At 48.1% G+C, this 17,433-nt stretch overlaps 2 protein-coding genes and 1 pseudogene across 2 annotated transcripts; all 3 read left to right on the top strand.

The window, feature by feature from the left end:
- Positions 1-1,554: 1,554 nt before the first annotated feature.
- LOC147978686 (uncharacterized) lies at positions 1,555-2,289 on the top strand. Its single transcript, XM_087514849.1, has one exon. The coding sequence runs from the start codon at positions 1,555-1,557 to the stop codon at positions 2,287-2,289; it is 735 nt and encodes a 244-aa protein (XP_087370975.1).
- A 1,593-nt stretch (positions 2,290-3,882) lies between these two features.
- LOC147978685 (uncharacterized) lies at positions 3,883-5,597 on the top strand (annotated as a pseudogene).
- Positions 5,598-5,699: 102 nt separating this feature from the next.
- Positions 5,700-16,052, top strand: LOC147978684 (uncharacterized). The gene is made up of 8 exons (XM_087514848.1): positions 5,700-5,732; positions 6,475-6,561; positions 6,689-6,811; positions 9,853-10,005; positions 11,635-11,736; positions 15,309-15,482; positions 15,565-15,634; positions 15,840-16,052. The coding sequence occupies exons 1-8, from the start codon at positions 5,700-5,702 to the stop codon at positions 15,944-15,946; spliced, it is 849 nt and encodes a 282-aa protein (XP_087370974.1). The 3' UTR covers positions 15,947-16,052.
- Positions 16,053-17,433: the final 1,381 nt, after the last annotated feature.

Raw genomic sequence — 17,433 nt, 5'->3', positions numbered from 1 at the left:
CCGCTGCCCGTACAGCAAGCACGACGCAGCATGGCCCCGTGGCCGGGTCAGCATGGGCCCGCCAACCCTCGTCATGCTGCCAGAAAAGGAAGGGGAAGAGGAAAGCAAAAGAGGGCTTTGCCGGTGGACCAGGAGCACAGAGATGCAGACACCGCAGAGGCCCATAGGGCGATGTCGACTATGGCAGTTGGTGGCCCATCCTTGACCGTGGGAGCTTTGGCGCATGTGCCAACTAGCGACCCGTCATTGGTGTCAACCACCCTAGAAGCATCCCCAGATTCAAATCAGGCTTAGATTGCTGCAACCAAGGCGGATCGAGAGAGCCCCACGCCTAACCCCATGCCTGGCTCGCCTGATCCGTTGAGCTGTAGGGATCTGTCTGCCCTGAGCGAGGTGCCAGACTCCCAACTAGAGGGACCAGCTATCCTGTCGGGACAAAGAGATGTCCCGCTGATGCCAACACCTGCTGCGGGGCCAGACGCACCCGACCAACCCCACGCATGCGACGAGAAGGGCGGGGAAGTGCAACCCACCGGTGGCAGCAACCCCACCACCAGACAGGTAGAACCCCACACCCCGGTGAGAATACTACAAAGGCCTTCGGCCTAGCCCACGACCAATCCGCCCACAACGACAGGCCCTCCAGAGGATATGCCAACTCCGACTAGCGTGCATCACGACCCGTGCAACTCTGCATAAGGGCGGTTCGCCTCCCCGCCGATCACGCTACGTCGATCCCGAGGCCGCGTTGCTCCACCGCGCACTTGGACTCTTGGTGAGTTCCTGGCCACCGCCATGAAGCACATCACTGCAGCCCTGCCTACCCTTGGGAGAAGACCGCGGCGCGCGCTCAACTTCACTCTGCGGCGAGGCCGCTCAGCCTCGACAGCGGCTTCCCCACCGGCGGCCCCACCCACTGCTGAAAGAAGATCGCAGGTTAAGATCCTGCGCACCCTTGGGATCGTTGGGACGAGCCAGAAGATCACCTCGGCCGAGATGAAGGTGTATGATGACCTATTTGCAGCACCCATCCCACTCTCGGTGCTCACAGCCATCGCCGCATTGGTTGATCGCGACATCCCTACGGGCATGGCCACCCCAGCAACCGTCCCGACAAGCAACGCTGTGGTACGCGCGCCATGAGCCATACGCGCACCCCCTCCCCCCGCCGACCTTGTGTGCATGGATCACAACCTTAGGCTTGTTGTCTGGAATGTGCGTGGCCTTAATGCGCGCGCCCGACGCACGGCGATCCGCTCGCTGATTGTAACCACCTCTGCCTCCATTGTCTGCCTTCAAGAAACAAAAATGGCGTTGATTTGCTCCTCGGTTGTTCTTGACACCCTGGGCTCCGAGTTTGATGACTACACGTATCTCCTGGCGCAAGGCACGCACGGCGGCATCCTGCTTGCATGGAAGAGCAGTACCGTGACTATCACGGATCCCTTGTTTACCATGAACGCTCTCACAGCCAAGGTGACCACGGCCACGGGCGCGCCTTGGTAGCTGTCGGTCGTCTATGCCCCCCGGGATGATGCGGACAAGATCACATTCATGCAAGAGCTTAGAGACGTGTGCGCGGGCTGCCCCGGGCCATGGATGGTCTGTGGGGACTTCAACCTAATGCTCCGTGACGAGGACAAGAGCAGGGGCAATCTGAATCGCCGCATGATGGGCCGGTTCAGCCGCCTCACCAACGACCTCATGCTGAAAGAAGTATACCTCAATGGGCGGCGCTTCACATGGTCGAATGAGCAATCGCCACCCACGTTGGTACACTTGGACTGCGTACTCTGCACCTCGGATTGGGAAGACGCACACGCAGACTGCCACTTGCTTTGCCTCGTGTCCGTCGTGTCAGACCATAGTCCACTCCTGCTCGACTGCTCGCCAACGTACATGGTGCAGCGACGCTTCCATTTTGAGAACTATTGGATGCGTTTACATGGGTTTCACGACATGGTTTCCATGACATGGGGCTCGGTCCATGACCCGGATCCTTTCCGTCGCTTGATGTTGTGCCTAAAGGCAACAGCGCACATGCTCACTAGCTGGAGCGGCAAGACCATTGGCTGCATACGGGATAAGATGGCAATCTCCCGCGAGCTCATCTCACGATTTGACAAGGCTCAAGAGGATCACATGCTACCACCTCCAGAGGATTCGCTACATAAGAAGCTCAAGATCTCATACCTCAGACTGGCCTCCCTGGAGCGCACCATAGCCAGGCAGGGTGCCCACATCACCACGCTCAAAGATGGCGATGCCAACATGACCTTTCTTCCATAGGCAATGCTCATACTGTCGGCAGAAGAACCACATCCACGCCCTTACCGTCAACGGCGATGTAATCACCGTCCAGGAGGAGATGGCGCATGCAGCATTCGCCCACTCTGACGAGCTCTTTGGCTACCCTGCCGCACGTGACTGCTCGCTGGACCTTGATCACCTCATCGAGCCTTGCGACCTGGCAGGACTTGACGAGCCATTCAGCCCAGAGGAAATATGGAACGCCATCAAACTCTTGCCGGCTCGCAAAGCTCCCAGGCCGGACGGATTTACGATAGAGTTCGTGAGAGCCTATTGGGGCACCATCCGACAAGACTTCCTAGACGTATTCCAGCAGCTATTTGAGTTGTGAAGCCGAGGCTTCTGCAAGCTCAACCAGGCCCTACTGACCCTACTCCCCAAGCGTGCTGATGCCAGCGAGCTACGCGACTACCGCCCGATTTGTTTGATACATCTCGTGGCCAAAATATTTGCGAAGGTGATATCGCTCCGACTAGCACCCAGACTTGGCGACTTGGTCAGTCGCAACCAAAATGCATTCATCCCCGCCAGGAGTCTCCACGACAATTTTGTTCTGGTCAAGCAATCTATGATCTGCTGCACCAACTCAAGGCCCCGCGGATCATGCTCAAATTAGACCTCACACGGGCCTTTGATTCCTTATCATGGCCATTCCTCTTTGAGGTTCTTGGTCAGTACGGATTCAGGCCTTGGTTTAGGGAGTGGATAGAGATCCTCCTCACAACGTCCAACACCCGCGTCATGATAAACGGCGAACCTGGCCCAACAATCTGGCTACGATGCGGTCTACGCCAGGGAGACCCCGTGTCCCCGCAGCTCTTTGTGCTCGCGGTTGACACCCTTAGCCGCCTCATGCCCCCACGACTTCAGCATAGTACGGCCGCTACACCCCCGACGAGCTATTCCGGCGATCTCACTCTACGCCGAAGATGTGATGATATTCTACCATACCACCCAGGACGATGTGGCAAGGGCATCTTAGCCCTGTTTGGCCGAGCTAGTGAGCTCCAGGTGAATTATGCAAAGAGCTCAGCTACCATCCTCCATGGCGAACCCGCGACGGCCGAGATGATCACCCAACTTGGATGCCCGGTGGTTGAGCTTCCCATCACCTACCTTGGTATACCGCTAACACTCCGCCGACCCTCTGCTGCATAGCTACAGCCCCTCGTCGACTCGGTGGCCGCCCAGCTCCCGACATGGAAAGCTTGGCTCATGAACAAAGTCGGGAGGCTCGCACTAGTCAAGTCGGTGCTGAGCGCTATCCCAGTTCACCAGCTGCTCGCCTTTGCCCCGCCCAAGAAGACACTGAAGCAGCTAGAGAAAATTCAGCGTGGCTTTTTGTGGGCCGGCCGCGCCGTCGCCAACGGAGGGAACTTTCATGTCAATTAGCGCCACGCCTGCCGCCCTGTGGAATATGGTGGCCTTGGGATCCATGATCTGGAAAGCGCAGGCCTAGCACTACGGCTGCAATGGATGTAGTTCGCCCGCACGGACACTGACCGCGCATGGCAGGGCCTTGATCTCCAGTTCTCCAAGGAGGAGCGCACACTGTTCTTCTCATCCACCACTATGATGCTCGGCCCTGGCCAGACATCACTCTTCTGGGATGACCGATGGATAAACGGCCAATCCGTCCGCGAGATAGCCCCCATGCTATACCAATGCATCCCCAAGCAGCGACGCAAGACGAGAACAGTGGTAGAAGGCCTGGACGGGAACACTTGGGCCCGAGATATCCAGGGGACCATCGGGATACATGAGATTGGCCAGTACCTGATGTTACGGCAGGCGATACAGCATTTCACCCTCTCGGACAAACTCGACCGACTGCTCTGGAGATGGGTAGCAAGCGCCACATACTCGACCCAATCTTGCTATGCCGCCACATTCCAGGGATCTACACGCTGCTACTCATGGAAGCTGATTTGGAGGAGTTGGGCGCCACCCCGCGTCAAATTCTTCCACTGGCTTGCTAACCAGGACCGATGTTGGACGGCGTCGAGGCTGGCCAGCCGCGGCCTGCAGCACCACCCTAGGTGCCTCCTTTGCGACCAAGACCCGGAGACCATCCAACACCTGCTACTGGCGTGTCCATTCGCCAAGCAGACCTGGCACATCATCCTGGACTGGGCGCATATACCTGCCCAACCGCCAGCCACCGAAATCACCTTGATGGACTGGTGGTTGCGTGCGAAGGCTCAAACCCATCCTACACTACGCAAAGCTCTGCAATCGATCACACTGCTCGTCCCCTAGATGATCTGGAAACAGAGGAACGAATGCGTCTTCGACAATGCAAGACCCTCGATAGATGCGCTAGTTGATAGGATTAAAGACGAGGCCAAATGTTGGGCAAAAGCCGGGGCACAGGGGCTGCGGGTAGTCTTGCCCGCCTCCTGGGATGTCCACTGGTCGGAGGCGCTAGGACTCTGTAAATATAACCTCCTAGGAGGCATGTACTCTCGCTCACCTTTTCAATGCAATGAAACGCAAAAATCACTTTGTGTTTTCTCGAAAAAAAACAAGTGTTCGTACAATTGATGGCGACACTGATGACTTTCCGATTAAAATAGGATTGCACCAGGGGTCAGTTTTGAGCCCTTATCTTTGTGCTTTGGTGGTGGATGAGGTCACAAGGGATATACAAGGAGATATCCCATGGTGTATGCTCTTTGTGGATGATGTGGTGCTAGTCGATGATAGTCAGACGGGGGTTAATAGAAAGTTAGGGCTATGAAGACAAACCTTGGAATCGGAAGGTTTTAGGATTAGTAGAACTAAAACCGAGTACATGAGGTGTTGTTTCAGTACTGCTAGTCACGGGGAGGAGGTTAGCCTTGATGGGCAGGTGGTGCCTCAGAAGGACACCTTTCGATATTTGGGGTCAATGTTGCCGAAGGATGGGGATATCGATGAGATGTGAACCATCGAATTAAAGCCGGATGGATGAAGTGGCGCTAAGCTTCTGGCGTTCTCTGTGACAAAAGGGTGCCACAAAAGCTAAAAGGCAGGTTCTATAGGACGGCGATTCAATCCACAATGTTGTATGCGGTTGACTGTTGGCCGGCTAAAAGACGACATGTTCAACAGTTAGGTGTAGTGGAAATGCGCATGTTGAGATGGATGTGTGGCCACACAAAGAAGGACCGGGTCCGGAATGATGATATACGTGATAAGAGTTGGGGTAGCACCGATAGAAGAGAAGCTTGTCCAACATCGTCTGAGATGGTTTGGGTATATTCAACGCAGGCCTCCAGAAGCTCCAGAGCATAGCGGATGGCTAAAGCGTGTTGATAATGTGAAGAGAGGTCGGGGTAGACCGAACTTGACAGGGGAGGAGTCCTTAAAGAGATCTGAAGGACTGGAGTATCATCAAAGAACTAGCCATGGACAGGGGTGTGTGGAAACTAGCTATCCATGTGCTAGAACCATGAGTTGGTTACGAGATCTTATGGGTTTCAGCTCTAGCCTACCCCAACTTGTTTGTGACTAAAGGCTTTGTTGTTGAATCTAAAAAGCAAAAATCATAAAAAAAATAACATAAGAAATCACTTCATTTACACCTGCAACAGTATGCATCTTGTCTAGAGGGAATGAATCCCACAAATTGATAAGGATGGTTAAAAAATAATGACTGGAAATTAGTGTCCTATTGTATTGGAGATAAGGTCTACTTGCAGAAACTTCCTTACATGGGGTTGCTGCTATGGTCATGCTAACAAAAAGGATGAATTGTTCGAGATGATTAAATTCAGCACAACTGACAAGGTCATAGTTTTTCCTTTCTTGGGCCTATCTTTTCCAGGTGTGATGACCCAAAATATGGAATGCCACTGATTCAAGTAGGGCATAAATCTTGAATTGTTATCTTTCCATCAGAAAAAAAGGTGTTGGTTGTCATCTGGATTTAAAGGCTAGTAGTGAAGAACTGACCAGTGATGTACTGAATGGTCCACTGCCAAATAATTTCATGGTGATGATGTTCATTTTCATCCTCTTTTTTCTTTTTTGCAATTCTGCACCAAACCACCAACTTCCCCCTTTGTTCTTTCATTCACTAAGGTTCATTCTCACAGTGGCATGGTTCCATCTTTTTGTCACTATTTGTCTTGTTATTTATGCATCTGATAAATTAATCTAGTGATTGCATTTCTTTTTTAGTGTAACAAGATACTAGGATGTTTCTTGTCACCTCTCAAGATCGCTATCGAGAGTCACTCAGTGAAATGTGTGAAACTACTGGTAAAGGTACGGCTACATCTTAATATCTTATGCGTGAAGCTGAAAAATGTATCCCAGATTAGCGAAAATGTGGACAGATAAAGTCTGACACATGTTACTTAGAGGAAACATCCATGATTCTGTTACATGCTAGGCTGGTGCGGATGTGAAGGGCATCCGTAATGTGACCCCCTTGCTTGCTGCTGCAAGACATGACCTAACTGACGCCCTTAAGTGCCTACTGGATGCTGGGGCAGATCCCAATGTTAAAGATGAAGTAAGTTTTGTATTCCACTTGTGTATATTGTATATTTTGTTCACATCATGATTGGCTGTTTACACATGTGGGTGTAACATTGAATAAGAGATAATATCACTGGAAGTCGTAGAACTTGCGTTTGATGTTCAGTTTGATGCTAGAACTTTAAAAATACGGATTTGTGGTTATCTAACCTGACATTACATGCAAATATGGTCACAAAATACGCATGTGGACATATCAGGGTGTATGGGCCAGCCTGTCAGTGAGCGATGACATTCGGCCGACTGTTTTTTGCACAAAACAACCTTACTATATTTTATTTGCAGGAAAAACCAACCACTGTACAGCAGCATATTGGTACGAAAATTAATGGAAAAGGCCGACCACTGTACAACATATAGGTACGATAATTAACTAAAAAATCAGCGAGAAGGGACTGGAACACACGACCCAAATTAAGGACACAAGACACTCTAGCTAACCAACCAACCCATCAGGTTCATATTTCAAGTATGGATAACAAACTGAGATGTATTGACCGTGGAGCAGTGGGTTCTGCCTGTCAGCTCTCGAACAAACAACCAAAGGGTAGCACACAGGACGTTATAGCCGCTACAACCAACACGTATACACGTCTACGGTGAATAATTAGTCTTAATGTACTAGAAATATGTAAATATTACGTAAACTATAATTACAATAATAAAAATAACAACTAAATATGTGTTATAAATATTGTACATACAAACGATATAACCTACTTTTAAATTTGTTCATGTACTATTTTAAAAATATTCATATATTAAAAAAATTATGAATTATAATTTTTCTGTATCATTTAAAATAAATATTTCCAAAATTAAAATTTAAAATACTATTTTAACTTTACAAACATTTCAATAAATGTTCTCACATTTTTAGAGTTCAACTTTTTTATAATTTAAAATGTAAAGATTGATATGAATATTCAATCGTGTCTAATATTTAAATTATTTATTTTTTCAATTATAAATCATGAGTAAAAATTATACACTGGTGAATAATTTTGAATATTTAGTAAATGTTTGAACTCATCATTTTGCATAATTTAAATATAAGCCTCGAGTGTGTTATTTTTCTTGGATTCATTAAACATTTTCAATGTCGCTTTAACTAAATATTTTTTATATAGATACGCATATGTATATTTAATTGTTTGTATTTACTAATAATAATCACTTGTATGTACTAGTGAATGTGTACGTGCAATGCACGTTAATTTGGAAGTATATTAAGTGCATGCGGATATTAAGTATGATATTATTTGCGTGTTATTATATGATTAGCACTATATTTGGCATGAAATTAGCTGCACGCTAAACGTGTTGAGCGCTCGACATTGAAGCAGTCTAGATCATTGGATTGATATGATTTAATGGCTGAGATTAATTGGATCTGCCTCTTTGAGTCTTTTATATTGGTATAGATAATATTCTTGGAACATAAATTTGTTAATTATGTTTTACAAATATCTTTAAAAAATAGCAAGTGCAAAATGGGCCGTAGTATCCGCAGAAATAAGCCGGCAATGGCAACCCCCTTCGGAAAGACACACATGTATTGTCAGACAGCCAGCCTAATAACTTGCGGCAGCATGGAAAGGTCTGATTCGTTCTGATTTATTTCGTTGTGTGATAGGTGGTGCAAAAATAAACAGGTGGGAGGGGGGACGAAAAAAAAACCCGGACAAAAGTGGTGGGACGAAAAAAAACCTGGACGCAATCCTACCAGCTGCTCCATTAGGGATACAGACTATGTTGATGGCATTATATTTTATCTTAATGTGTCAACCTACCTAATATGACTTCTGGTCCTGCTTAAGGGAATCAACTGTAGCAGTACGCCCCTCTACATATTTCTGGTAAAAGAAGGACCGGTAAAATAGTTTAAATGGGCTGCAGATGTACACCAATTCCTCATAGATGCGGGAAAAAAAATGTCATTTAAGTTCCACATTCAACAAATCTAAGTTTGCTATCCATACATGAGATGCGAAAGTGAAGGGTGGGTTGGCTGGAGTGGCTTGTGTCGTAAACATTGGCCGTGGGTTTAGTCTCTGCTCACCCATTTTTTGTGTTAATTTTTGTACCTATATGCAACACAACAGTCGGCTTTTTCCATAAATAAATAAAATGTGAGGGTGTTTTGCACAAAAGTTAGTCAACCGAGCAACATCACTCATTGACAGGTGGGGTCATACACCCTGATACGTCTGCATGCGTATTTTTGTGACCATATTTACACGCGATGTCAAGTTAGGTGACCAAAAATCCGTATTTTTAAAGTTTTAGCACCAAACTGAACATCGAGTGCAAGTTCTATGACTTCCGGTGATATTACCTCATTGAATAACTATGCATCATCCATCTTTGAACTTTGGTAATACGAGTCACGAAGTCAGTCATATCGAATTAATAGTTAGCTTAGGTCAGGTGCATTTAACTCAGTGAAGTTTTAATGCTGACATGTTAATTGTAATACTGCAATTTCATGCCTTCTGACATATTTTTTCATGTACAACTTTTCCAGTTTCTTGAAGATTAATGGCATACATTTGAAGTTGACATTTCTTTTTTGACATTCCTACAGTTTACATAGAAATAGTTTTGGTTGATTTGCCCTGGCCAATTTTACATGTATTTTCTTTCCTCCTAATTTGGTAACATTGTATTATGAAAAAAATGCTGGTAAAAATGCTAGTAATGTAAAGTAATTTAGGAATTTGCTGCCTGTTTTTTAGATAATGGATAAGTTAGTGTCCTGGTCTCTGCATCATAGGATGCACAGCCAATAGTTTACGACAAAAAGGACTTGCTGGATTATTTGCAGACGCGTGTATTGCCTGAAAGCATACGTACTAGACGCAGAAGAACGGATCTTATGACCTACTTTTGGGCATGAAAGGAGTAGTATTGGTCAAATTCTTGTCTATATGTCTTTCGTGTGGCTGGACTTGTGTTAATTTATTTCCCTTGGAAATACATTGGTGATATTCAATTTTCTCTTTTTCTGAACAGTTTGGTCACTTGCCAATACATTTGGCGGCATATTTTGGTACACGCAAAGCCGCCGAGATCCTATATGAAGTTACTTCTTCTCGTATTCCAGCTATAGATGATTTGAGCGTTGATGGAATAATTAGTCATGTTAAGGCAGAGCCAAAGTTCGAGGTATGAGCAATAACATCATTGACATTATTATGATTTATATTTTTTTTTGCGAATGATTATGATTTATATTTACTTGTGTGCTGTAGTGCTATTTTTTTAATGAACTTCTTTAGACCAAGAAAGTTAATATTCATCATTGACATCATTGAGAGTATTTCTTGTGAATTCTTATTTGACACTTTTGAACTATAAAATTTCTATTATTTACTGAGGTGGAGAGTTGCTAGGTTGCTGGTTCCGGTAGTACTCTGTATTAGGCAAGGCATGATCCAGTTTACTTACTGATTTGTCCCGTTAATAAAATTGGTAAAATTTCTACATTTATTGGAAAAATTTATATCTTATTTTAATGCTTTAATTTGAGGGGTTGAACAGCACTCTCTTAGCATGACATTTAGCCGGAAGCGACGTGGATCCAAATTGCTGAGTACTCTGGTTTAACCCTGCCCTACCTTGATTTTCCCCGTCCTCCGCCACTGAGTAGACCAGGTGTAGCCACAGTAAATCCTAGCACTGTAGGAACCAGAGTTGGACGCACTAAAACACTGCATAAAATTGGATCAACACTCGAACAAGATTAGAAATAGTTAGTTAATATATTGGGCGAAAATTCGTCGCTTTATACACATTTTAGCGACTAAAATGTCGAGAAGCGACATTTACTCAAACCACTAGACTAGATTGATAGGCAATGTCGCTATTCGACATTGCTAATAACTGCGGCTGCCTTCCTATGCTGTCTAGTTGGAGTCAGAGGACAGCGGCTCGTCGGAGTCGGAGGACAGCGGCTCGCTGGCAGCCCAGTGGTGTTGGCGCTAGGCCTCGAAGGTGGCGTCCTCATGCAACTGGTGTAACACGTAGTGGAGCTCACACTGGCGGTTGGCGCCGTGCCGGCAGATGTCCTCAACGGACCTGTGCGCAGCGAGCTCCACCTGGTGTTGCTAATCTGACTCGTCGAGGGGGATGGTCCAGCAGCGATGGCGCTCGGCATCTTGGATGCGGCGGATGTCCTTGCCGTGGACAGAGAGCTCGAGTGCCAAGGCAACCTGGCGCTGCTCGTTCGTATCGTCAAGGGGGGTGGGGATGGCGCGGGTGGAGGATGCTGCCCCACTGGCAGCTGAATGTTAAAAAGCACCACAGTGGTTGGGTTTGGAGGCTGCACTCCTCTTTTTGGAGCGCCCTCCAAAAATTATATGGAGATAAAGGGAGCAATGGCGAATCTGCTAGTGTGGGGATTTTGCCCCTCTAGCCTCCATATTTGTGGTTTATGGAGGGAGGGGGGATATGCCGAATCTGCTAAAGTTGATCTAAAGGGCCTGAGAGAACTGTGAGAGCAAAAATCCCTTGCACTTTTTTGAGTTTGTGCTAAAAGAAATTTGCTGCTGGCTTTGCCAAATCTTGTATCTCTTGTTGTATCAGAGTATATCAGATGTAACCGGTGCGATTGAGTTTGGGGGTTTGTGAACAATGTGGTACTATAATTTCTACTCTACGTGTTTACAAAAACATGCAATTGTACCAAATGAATGAAACTACAACATGTTTAACTACGAAAATATTTCTGTTCTTTTTAAATTCTTTGCACATAAATTTCTGCAATCTCGAGTCATTATTTACTTGAATTTTCAGGATCTCCCTTTATCTAAAATGTCAGTAGCTGAGTTGAAAGAAGAAGGAGACAAAGCTTTGCATAAAGATGATTACAATGCGGCATTAGAATTCTACAATGCGGTATGGTATTGCACTATTCAAGCTCCTGAAGTTCATTTCTCTTTCCCTACTATTGTTTCCTCATTTATATCATTAAAATGCCTTGCATCACTATCTGATGTTTTTCTGGATAAATGTGTAAACTATAGATGTGCTTTATGTTTCTTTGTTCGTATTTTCCTACAAGGAGAGGACTGCAAGTGTGAACAGTTAATTGTATTGTGTACCACAAAGCTCATGGACACACCTAAGACCATGGCCGGAAGTGTATAGACACTTACGCCCTTTACTGTATTGTGAGTTGTGGCTTGATGAATGTCCTTATTAGTGCCAGCACAGACGAGCATGTGGGCATACACAATTGAGTTGCTTTTGAGCATGGCATCACTGATATAATTGCCTGCCTTGTAAGATTTTTATATTAGCGTAATCGAGAGCAGCGTCACCTATCACACTGACCCTGATAGCACCACAGTGGAACTGATAGCACCACGGTGGAACCGATGAACATTCATGTTCGTTGCACAGGTCTACCCTGGTCTCATCTTGTTATGTCCGGCCTGTTATATGGAAGGCCCATCGGGCAATCTTAGCCCACAAGTTATCTTAGGTTAATTCGTGTGCAAGTTATCTAGGTTATAAATATAAGTTGTAAGACTCTTTTCAGATCAAGCAATAAGAAGAATATTATCTCCTATTGCCCGGCTCCCTGAGGAGCCGGAAACCCAAGCCGCCAACAGCCCTAGCCGCCGCCGCCCTTCTCCTAGCTCGCGACGGCGCCCAGCCGCCGGCGCGCCCGTTCCTCGCCACGGCCCCCTCCATCCTTTCCTTACCACCTACGCCCTAGACCTGGTAGAGTACCTGATTCTACCAATTTGGTATCTAGAGACACCAGGCCGATCATGTCCCAATCTCCATCACCACCGCCGCTACCATCCACCTCCACCCCGCTCTCGCTGCCGCCGACCACTTCCACCGCGATGGCGGAGATCGCATCCGGCACCACCATCACCACCGCATCCGGCACCACCATCACCACCGCGCCCATCAACATCGCGGCGGAACCGCCTCCGCTCCTCTCGCCCGAGGAGGTGTCGGGCACCCTGCGGGAGCTTGTCCAGGCGGTCAGGGGTATTACCCTCTACCTCGCCGGGAACCAGCCCCCGCCACCGAGCGCCGGCACCACTGCCTACGGGCCGCCGCCGCTACAGTGGCCCGCCCCAGCCTTCCAGGCGACCTACGGAGGGGCGTCCCAGCCGCCGCTGCTGTTGCCGCACTACTCGGCTGCGGGACAGCCGTGGCCAGCATGGCCGGCCTCCACCGCGCCGCTGGGGGGCCCGCCCCAGCAGCTTCTCCCGGCGCCACCGCCGGCCCCCACGCCGCAGGCGCCGGTGCAGCAGCTCCACCAGGCGCCGCCGCCATCGACAGTACCACCACCCGCGCTTAGGGCTACGGGTCGGCCCCTACACCAGGTGCAGTTTCCATCGTCACCATCGCCGATCCCCGCTTGGGCGACCGGCTCGTCTCCGGGGCCGGTTTACTCCACGGCGCCGGAACACCCGACGCCCTCCCTGCGGTTTGATCACCCCTCCAGCTCGGCAAACTACGCCCCGGCGCTTCCTGACCCAGCATACGCGCCGGCGGCGACTGCGGCCGCCCCCGGGCACGGCGGGCCGACACCCCCTCGCTTCGCCAAACTGGACTTCGCCACCTACGAGGGCACGAAGGACCCCCTCAACTGGCTCAACCAGTGCGAGCAGTTCTTTCGAGGGCAGCGGACGCTCGCTTCGGATCGTACTTGACTCGCGTCCTATCATCTTCGAGGCGCAGCGCAGACCTGGTACTACGCCCTCGAGCAGGACGAGGGCGGCATGCCACCTTGGGAGCGCTTCCGGGAGCTCTGTCTCCTCCGTTTTGGGCCTCCTATCCGTGGGAGCCGACTGGCGGCCCTCGGCCGTCTACCTTTCACATCTACGGTGCAGGACTACGCCGACCGCTTCCAGGCCCTGGCGTGCCATGCGCCAGGCGTCTCCGTGACCCAGCGCGCCGAGCTCTTTGTGGGCGGTCTGCCGGACCATATTCGCGTGGACGTCGAGCTACGGGATCCCCCCGATCTCCAGACGGCCATGTACTATGCCCACGCATTCGAGCGCCGCGCGGTGGCCATTCAGCAGGACTCACCGTTCCGGGCCGCTGGCTCACTACCTTCGCCGGATTCCGCACCGGATCGGCCTGCGCAGGCTTCCGCGGCACGCCTCGCCGCGACCGCGGCACGCCTCGCCACGACCGCGGCATGCCCGTTCCACCGGCTCACCCCAGCCGAGATACTCGAGCGTCACCGCCAAGGGTTGTGCTTCAACTGTGACGAACACTACAAGCCTGGCCACGCCTGCCCGCGACTCTTCTACCTGGAGGTGGCAGACTACATTCCGGAGGACGCCGTCGCCGCCGACCTGGCCGCCCCAGATGTCGAGAAGGTGTTTGACGCTGGTTGATTACCTCGAGGAGTTCAGCAAGCGCTTCCCCACCTTACAGCTCGAGGACGAGCTGTTTGTGCAGGCGGGGAGAAGTGTTATGTCCGGCCTGTCATATGGAAGGCCCATCGGGCAATCTTAGCCCACGAGTTATCTTAGGTTAATTCATGTGCAAGTTATCTAAGTTATAAATATAAGTTGTAAGACTCTTTTCAGATCAAGCAATAAGAAGAATATTATCTCCTATTGCCCGGCTCCCTGAGGAGCCGGAAACCCTAGCCGCCAACAGCCCTAGCGGCCGCCGCCCTTCTCCTAGCTCGCGACGGCGCCCAGCCGCCGGCGCGCCCGTTCCTCGCCACGGCCCCCTCCATCCTTTCCTTACCACCTACGCCCTCGACCTGGTAGAGTACCTGATTCTACCACATATCTTGGTTAATATGACGTTCACCACTGCAAACCGTCTGAGACGGTCCTTCGAGACCATGGTGGATCATGATCACTGTTTCATGACAGTGGTTTTAGTTTGGGTTATTAGGGGAAGTGCCACGCATTGTAACTTCTTTGTGGAATGGTGTTAATTATGGGAAAATGTGGCCGGTGCATGCCAAGCAGATGATCGAACTTAGTTGTTCCATTTGCTTCCTTATGCCCCTGTTATACAAAGTCTTAATACCTTTAGCGTGTCACATTGCCACTTATTATATTTTTGGGTTGTATCTCCAAATCTTAATTAATATGTTTGAGTATGTTGTTAAAGCCTTTAGCTTTACCTTGTTGAGTGTGGATGTGTGCATAGACTCATTAGCCAAGGTTGGCCCATTAAGACATGCGATGTGTGTCCCTTGCATCGATGAAGATGAACAATTGGGAACAGAGAGATTCCTCCCACTTTTTGACATTTGCTGCACCAGCCTTACAGATAACACTTTTCTCTCTCTCTCTTTCAACTTGAACTAGGCTACCCACCACTTTTACCTGCTTGCGGTAGCAGTTTTGGCTTGAGCTGTTTCCATTGAGACAATCTCCATATGTGGTTTATCATTTATGATGCTAGAAATCTGAGGATTATATGCAGATTTGTCAAAAAATTTAATTTTTTGTTTGATTTGTTGGTTGTAGGCCATGATGCTTGACCTTGAAAATCTTGATGCAATCCTGATTGGTAATAGGGGGTATTGCCGGCTTCTACTGGGTAGAGACGGTGCTTTAAATGATGCCCATATGTGCAGGAAAATGCGGCCTGACTGCGCAGACTCATGCTGGCTGGAAGGCTACTCATATTTGCAAGTAAAGGTGATAAAGAATCACGATTTCACACTTAGTTAAATCTTGCGGCTAAACCTTTTTGATGATCCAGTCAGCTTTGTATCTTCAGGAGTACGAAAAAGCATGTGATTCATTTCTTGATGGTCTCAAATTGAAGCCAGGATTTGTTGGAATCGGGAGGCATTAAGGTAGCCTACTTGATAATATACTTTAGCTCCATGCTTTATTTAAAGGCATGGAAATTGTGTTCTCCATATCAATAATGTGGCTAATGCTTTTTGTGATTTTTAGTGCCTGTTTCTGTTTGGTCCATTTACGCAAAACCAGCCATGCATTAGTTCTCGAAAGGCATTCAGATCTGAGCTTTTATGATTCTATAATTTGAAATATGCAGGGAAGCTTTGAGATTGTTGACAGAATCTGACGCCAACAAGAAGAATGGATCTGAAGGACCTGCTGTAGTATATCGCCCCGTATATTTGTACCATTGAAGAGAGCAATTTGGCTAGTATTTGGTCGTCTTAAACTCTTTGGCAAATCGTCCGTTGCGCTCTGAAGAACGTGATGCCTGCTACTGTGTAAGTAGACGGTGCTCGAACCATGGAACACATATGATGCCTTGATTAACTGTACGTAGGTCTTTTGGCGCCGGCAGACACAGCCCTGAATTAGGCCACGCACACTCATAGCGAATTGCTACAAATTGTTGTAGCCATGTGATTGATGGCACTCTGGCTCTGGGGTGATGATTCAGCTAGGTGAGGGTATCAGTAGCTTTGTAGGTCATCACACCATACTGGTTGGTGCATGCAGAGTTTATTTCCTATGACATTTATGTTCCTGGCCTTAGTTAGCGCCCACCCGTGGGTTTACCGAAAAAGGCTTTCGCCCCGCTTTATATATAAAGCAAACCACAAGGCACAAGGTCCAACAAAAGTTCACAACACACAGACGCACACAACACCACCGTACACAAGGTAGTACAACAAAAGGTATGAAAAGGTTCTGCTGAGGGCATAGCTCAACAAGCCCAAAAAATAAAAGGGAACACAGGCGGTGGGGCAGCAGACGAAGAGGCTAATCCGGCTCTGGTGGTGCCACCCGTGGGTTTTGCTCTTAGTTTTTGTAACATCCTCAATTTCCCCCTAAAATGTTCGGTGGCCTTATGGTTTTGCTATGAATGCTCAAGGAGAAGAAGGTGAGCCTTGGGACGTTGAGAAACCTCGGTGGTCTAGCACCTTTCCAAACGGTGATTTTCTTTCCCAAGCAAGTGATTATCGGGATTCATCTTCTGTAATCGTGTGCATTTAGATATTTCTCATCCGTGCTTAATTACTTCTGTTTTACTTTGGCCCCTTGACCTTGCTAGCATCATGTATGTTGTGCACCTTGTAGTCACATTTAGGTAAACACTCTATTCCGCAAAGTCTAAACTTGTAAGAAAAACAAGTGCAATTTGTGGAGACCAGTTCACCCCCTGTAGGTCCATCTTGATCCTTTCACTCTTCATATTACACAACAATAAATAAAAAGTTCCCTTTTGAAGTTGTGTATAAATATTTACCCCTCAAGTCAATGATATTTTTGTTCCTTGGAACATCTCTCCTGACACACATGTGACCATGAAGGATAAGGATGATATGCTTAAAACTACTCCCTCCGTCCCATAATGTAAGACGTTTTTAACACTAGTGTAGTGTCAAAAAGTGTCTTATATTATGGGACGGAGGGAGTATGTAGTAATTTTTTTTGTGAATAACTACGTAGTAAAACTTGACACAAGCTGATAAAGAAATATGCATACTAAAACAAACTAAGCGCACCTTCAACGAAGGAGACATGGTGTATCTTAAAAATGCAACAGGGAAACAACTTTGGGTTAATGAATGGACAAAAGCTCACTCCAAATAACATGGGGCACTCTGGATATTGCAACGCATTGGCTGAGTGGCTTACAAACTCCAACTTTTGAAGGGCA

Source organism: Triticum urartu, chromosome 3A (genome assembly GCF_056163025.1).
Source record: "Triticum urartu cultivar PI428250 chromosome 3A, HENAU_Tu73, whole genome shotgun sequence".
NCBI classification, from domain to species: domain Eukaryota; kingdom Viridiplantae; phylum Streptophyta; class Magnoliopsida; order Poales; family Poaceae; genus Triticum; species Triticum urartu.
This window is presented reverse-complemented; position numbering and strand designations above follow the sequence as displayed.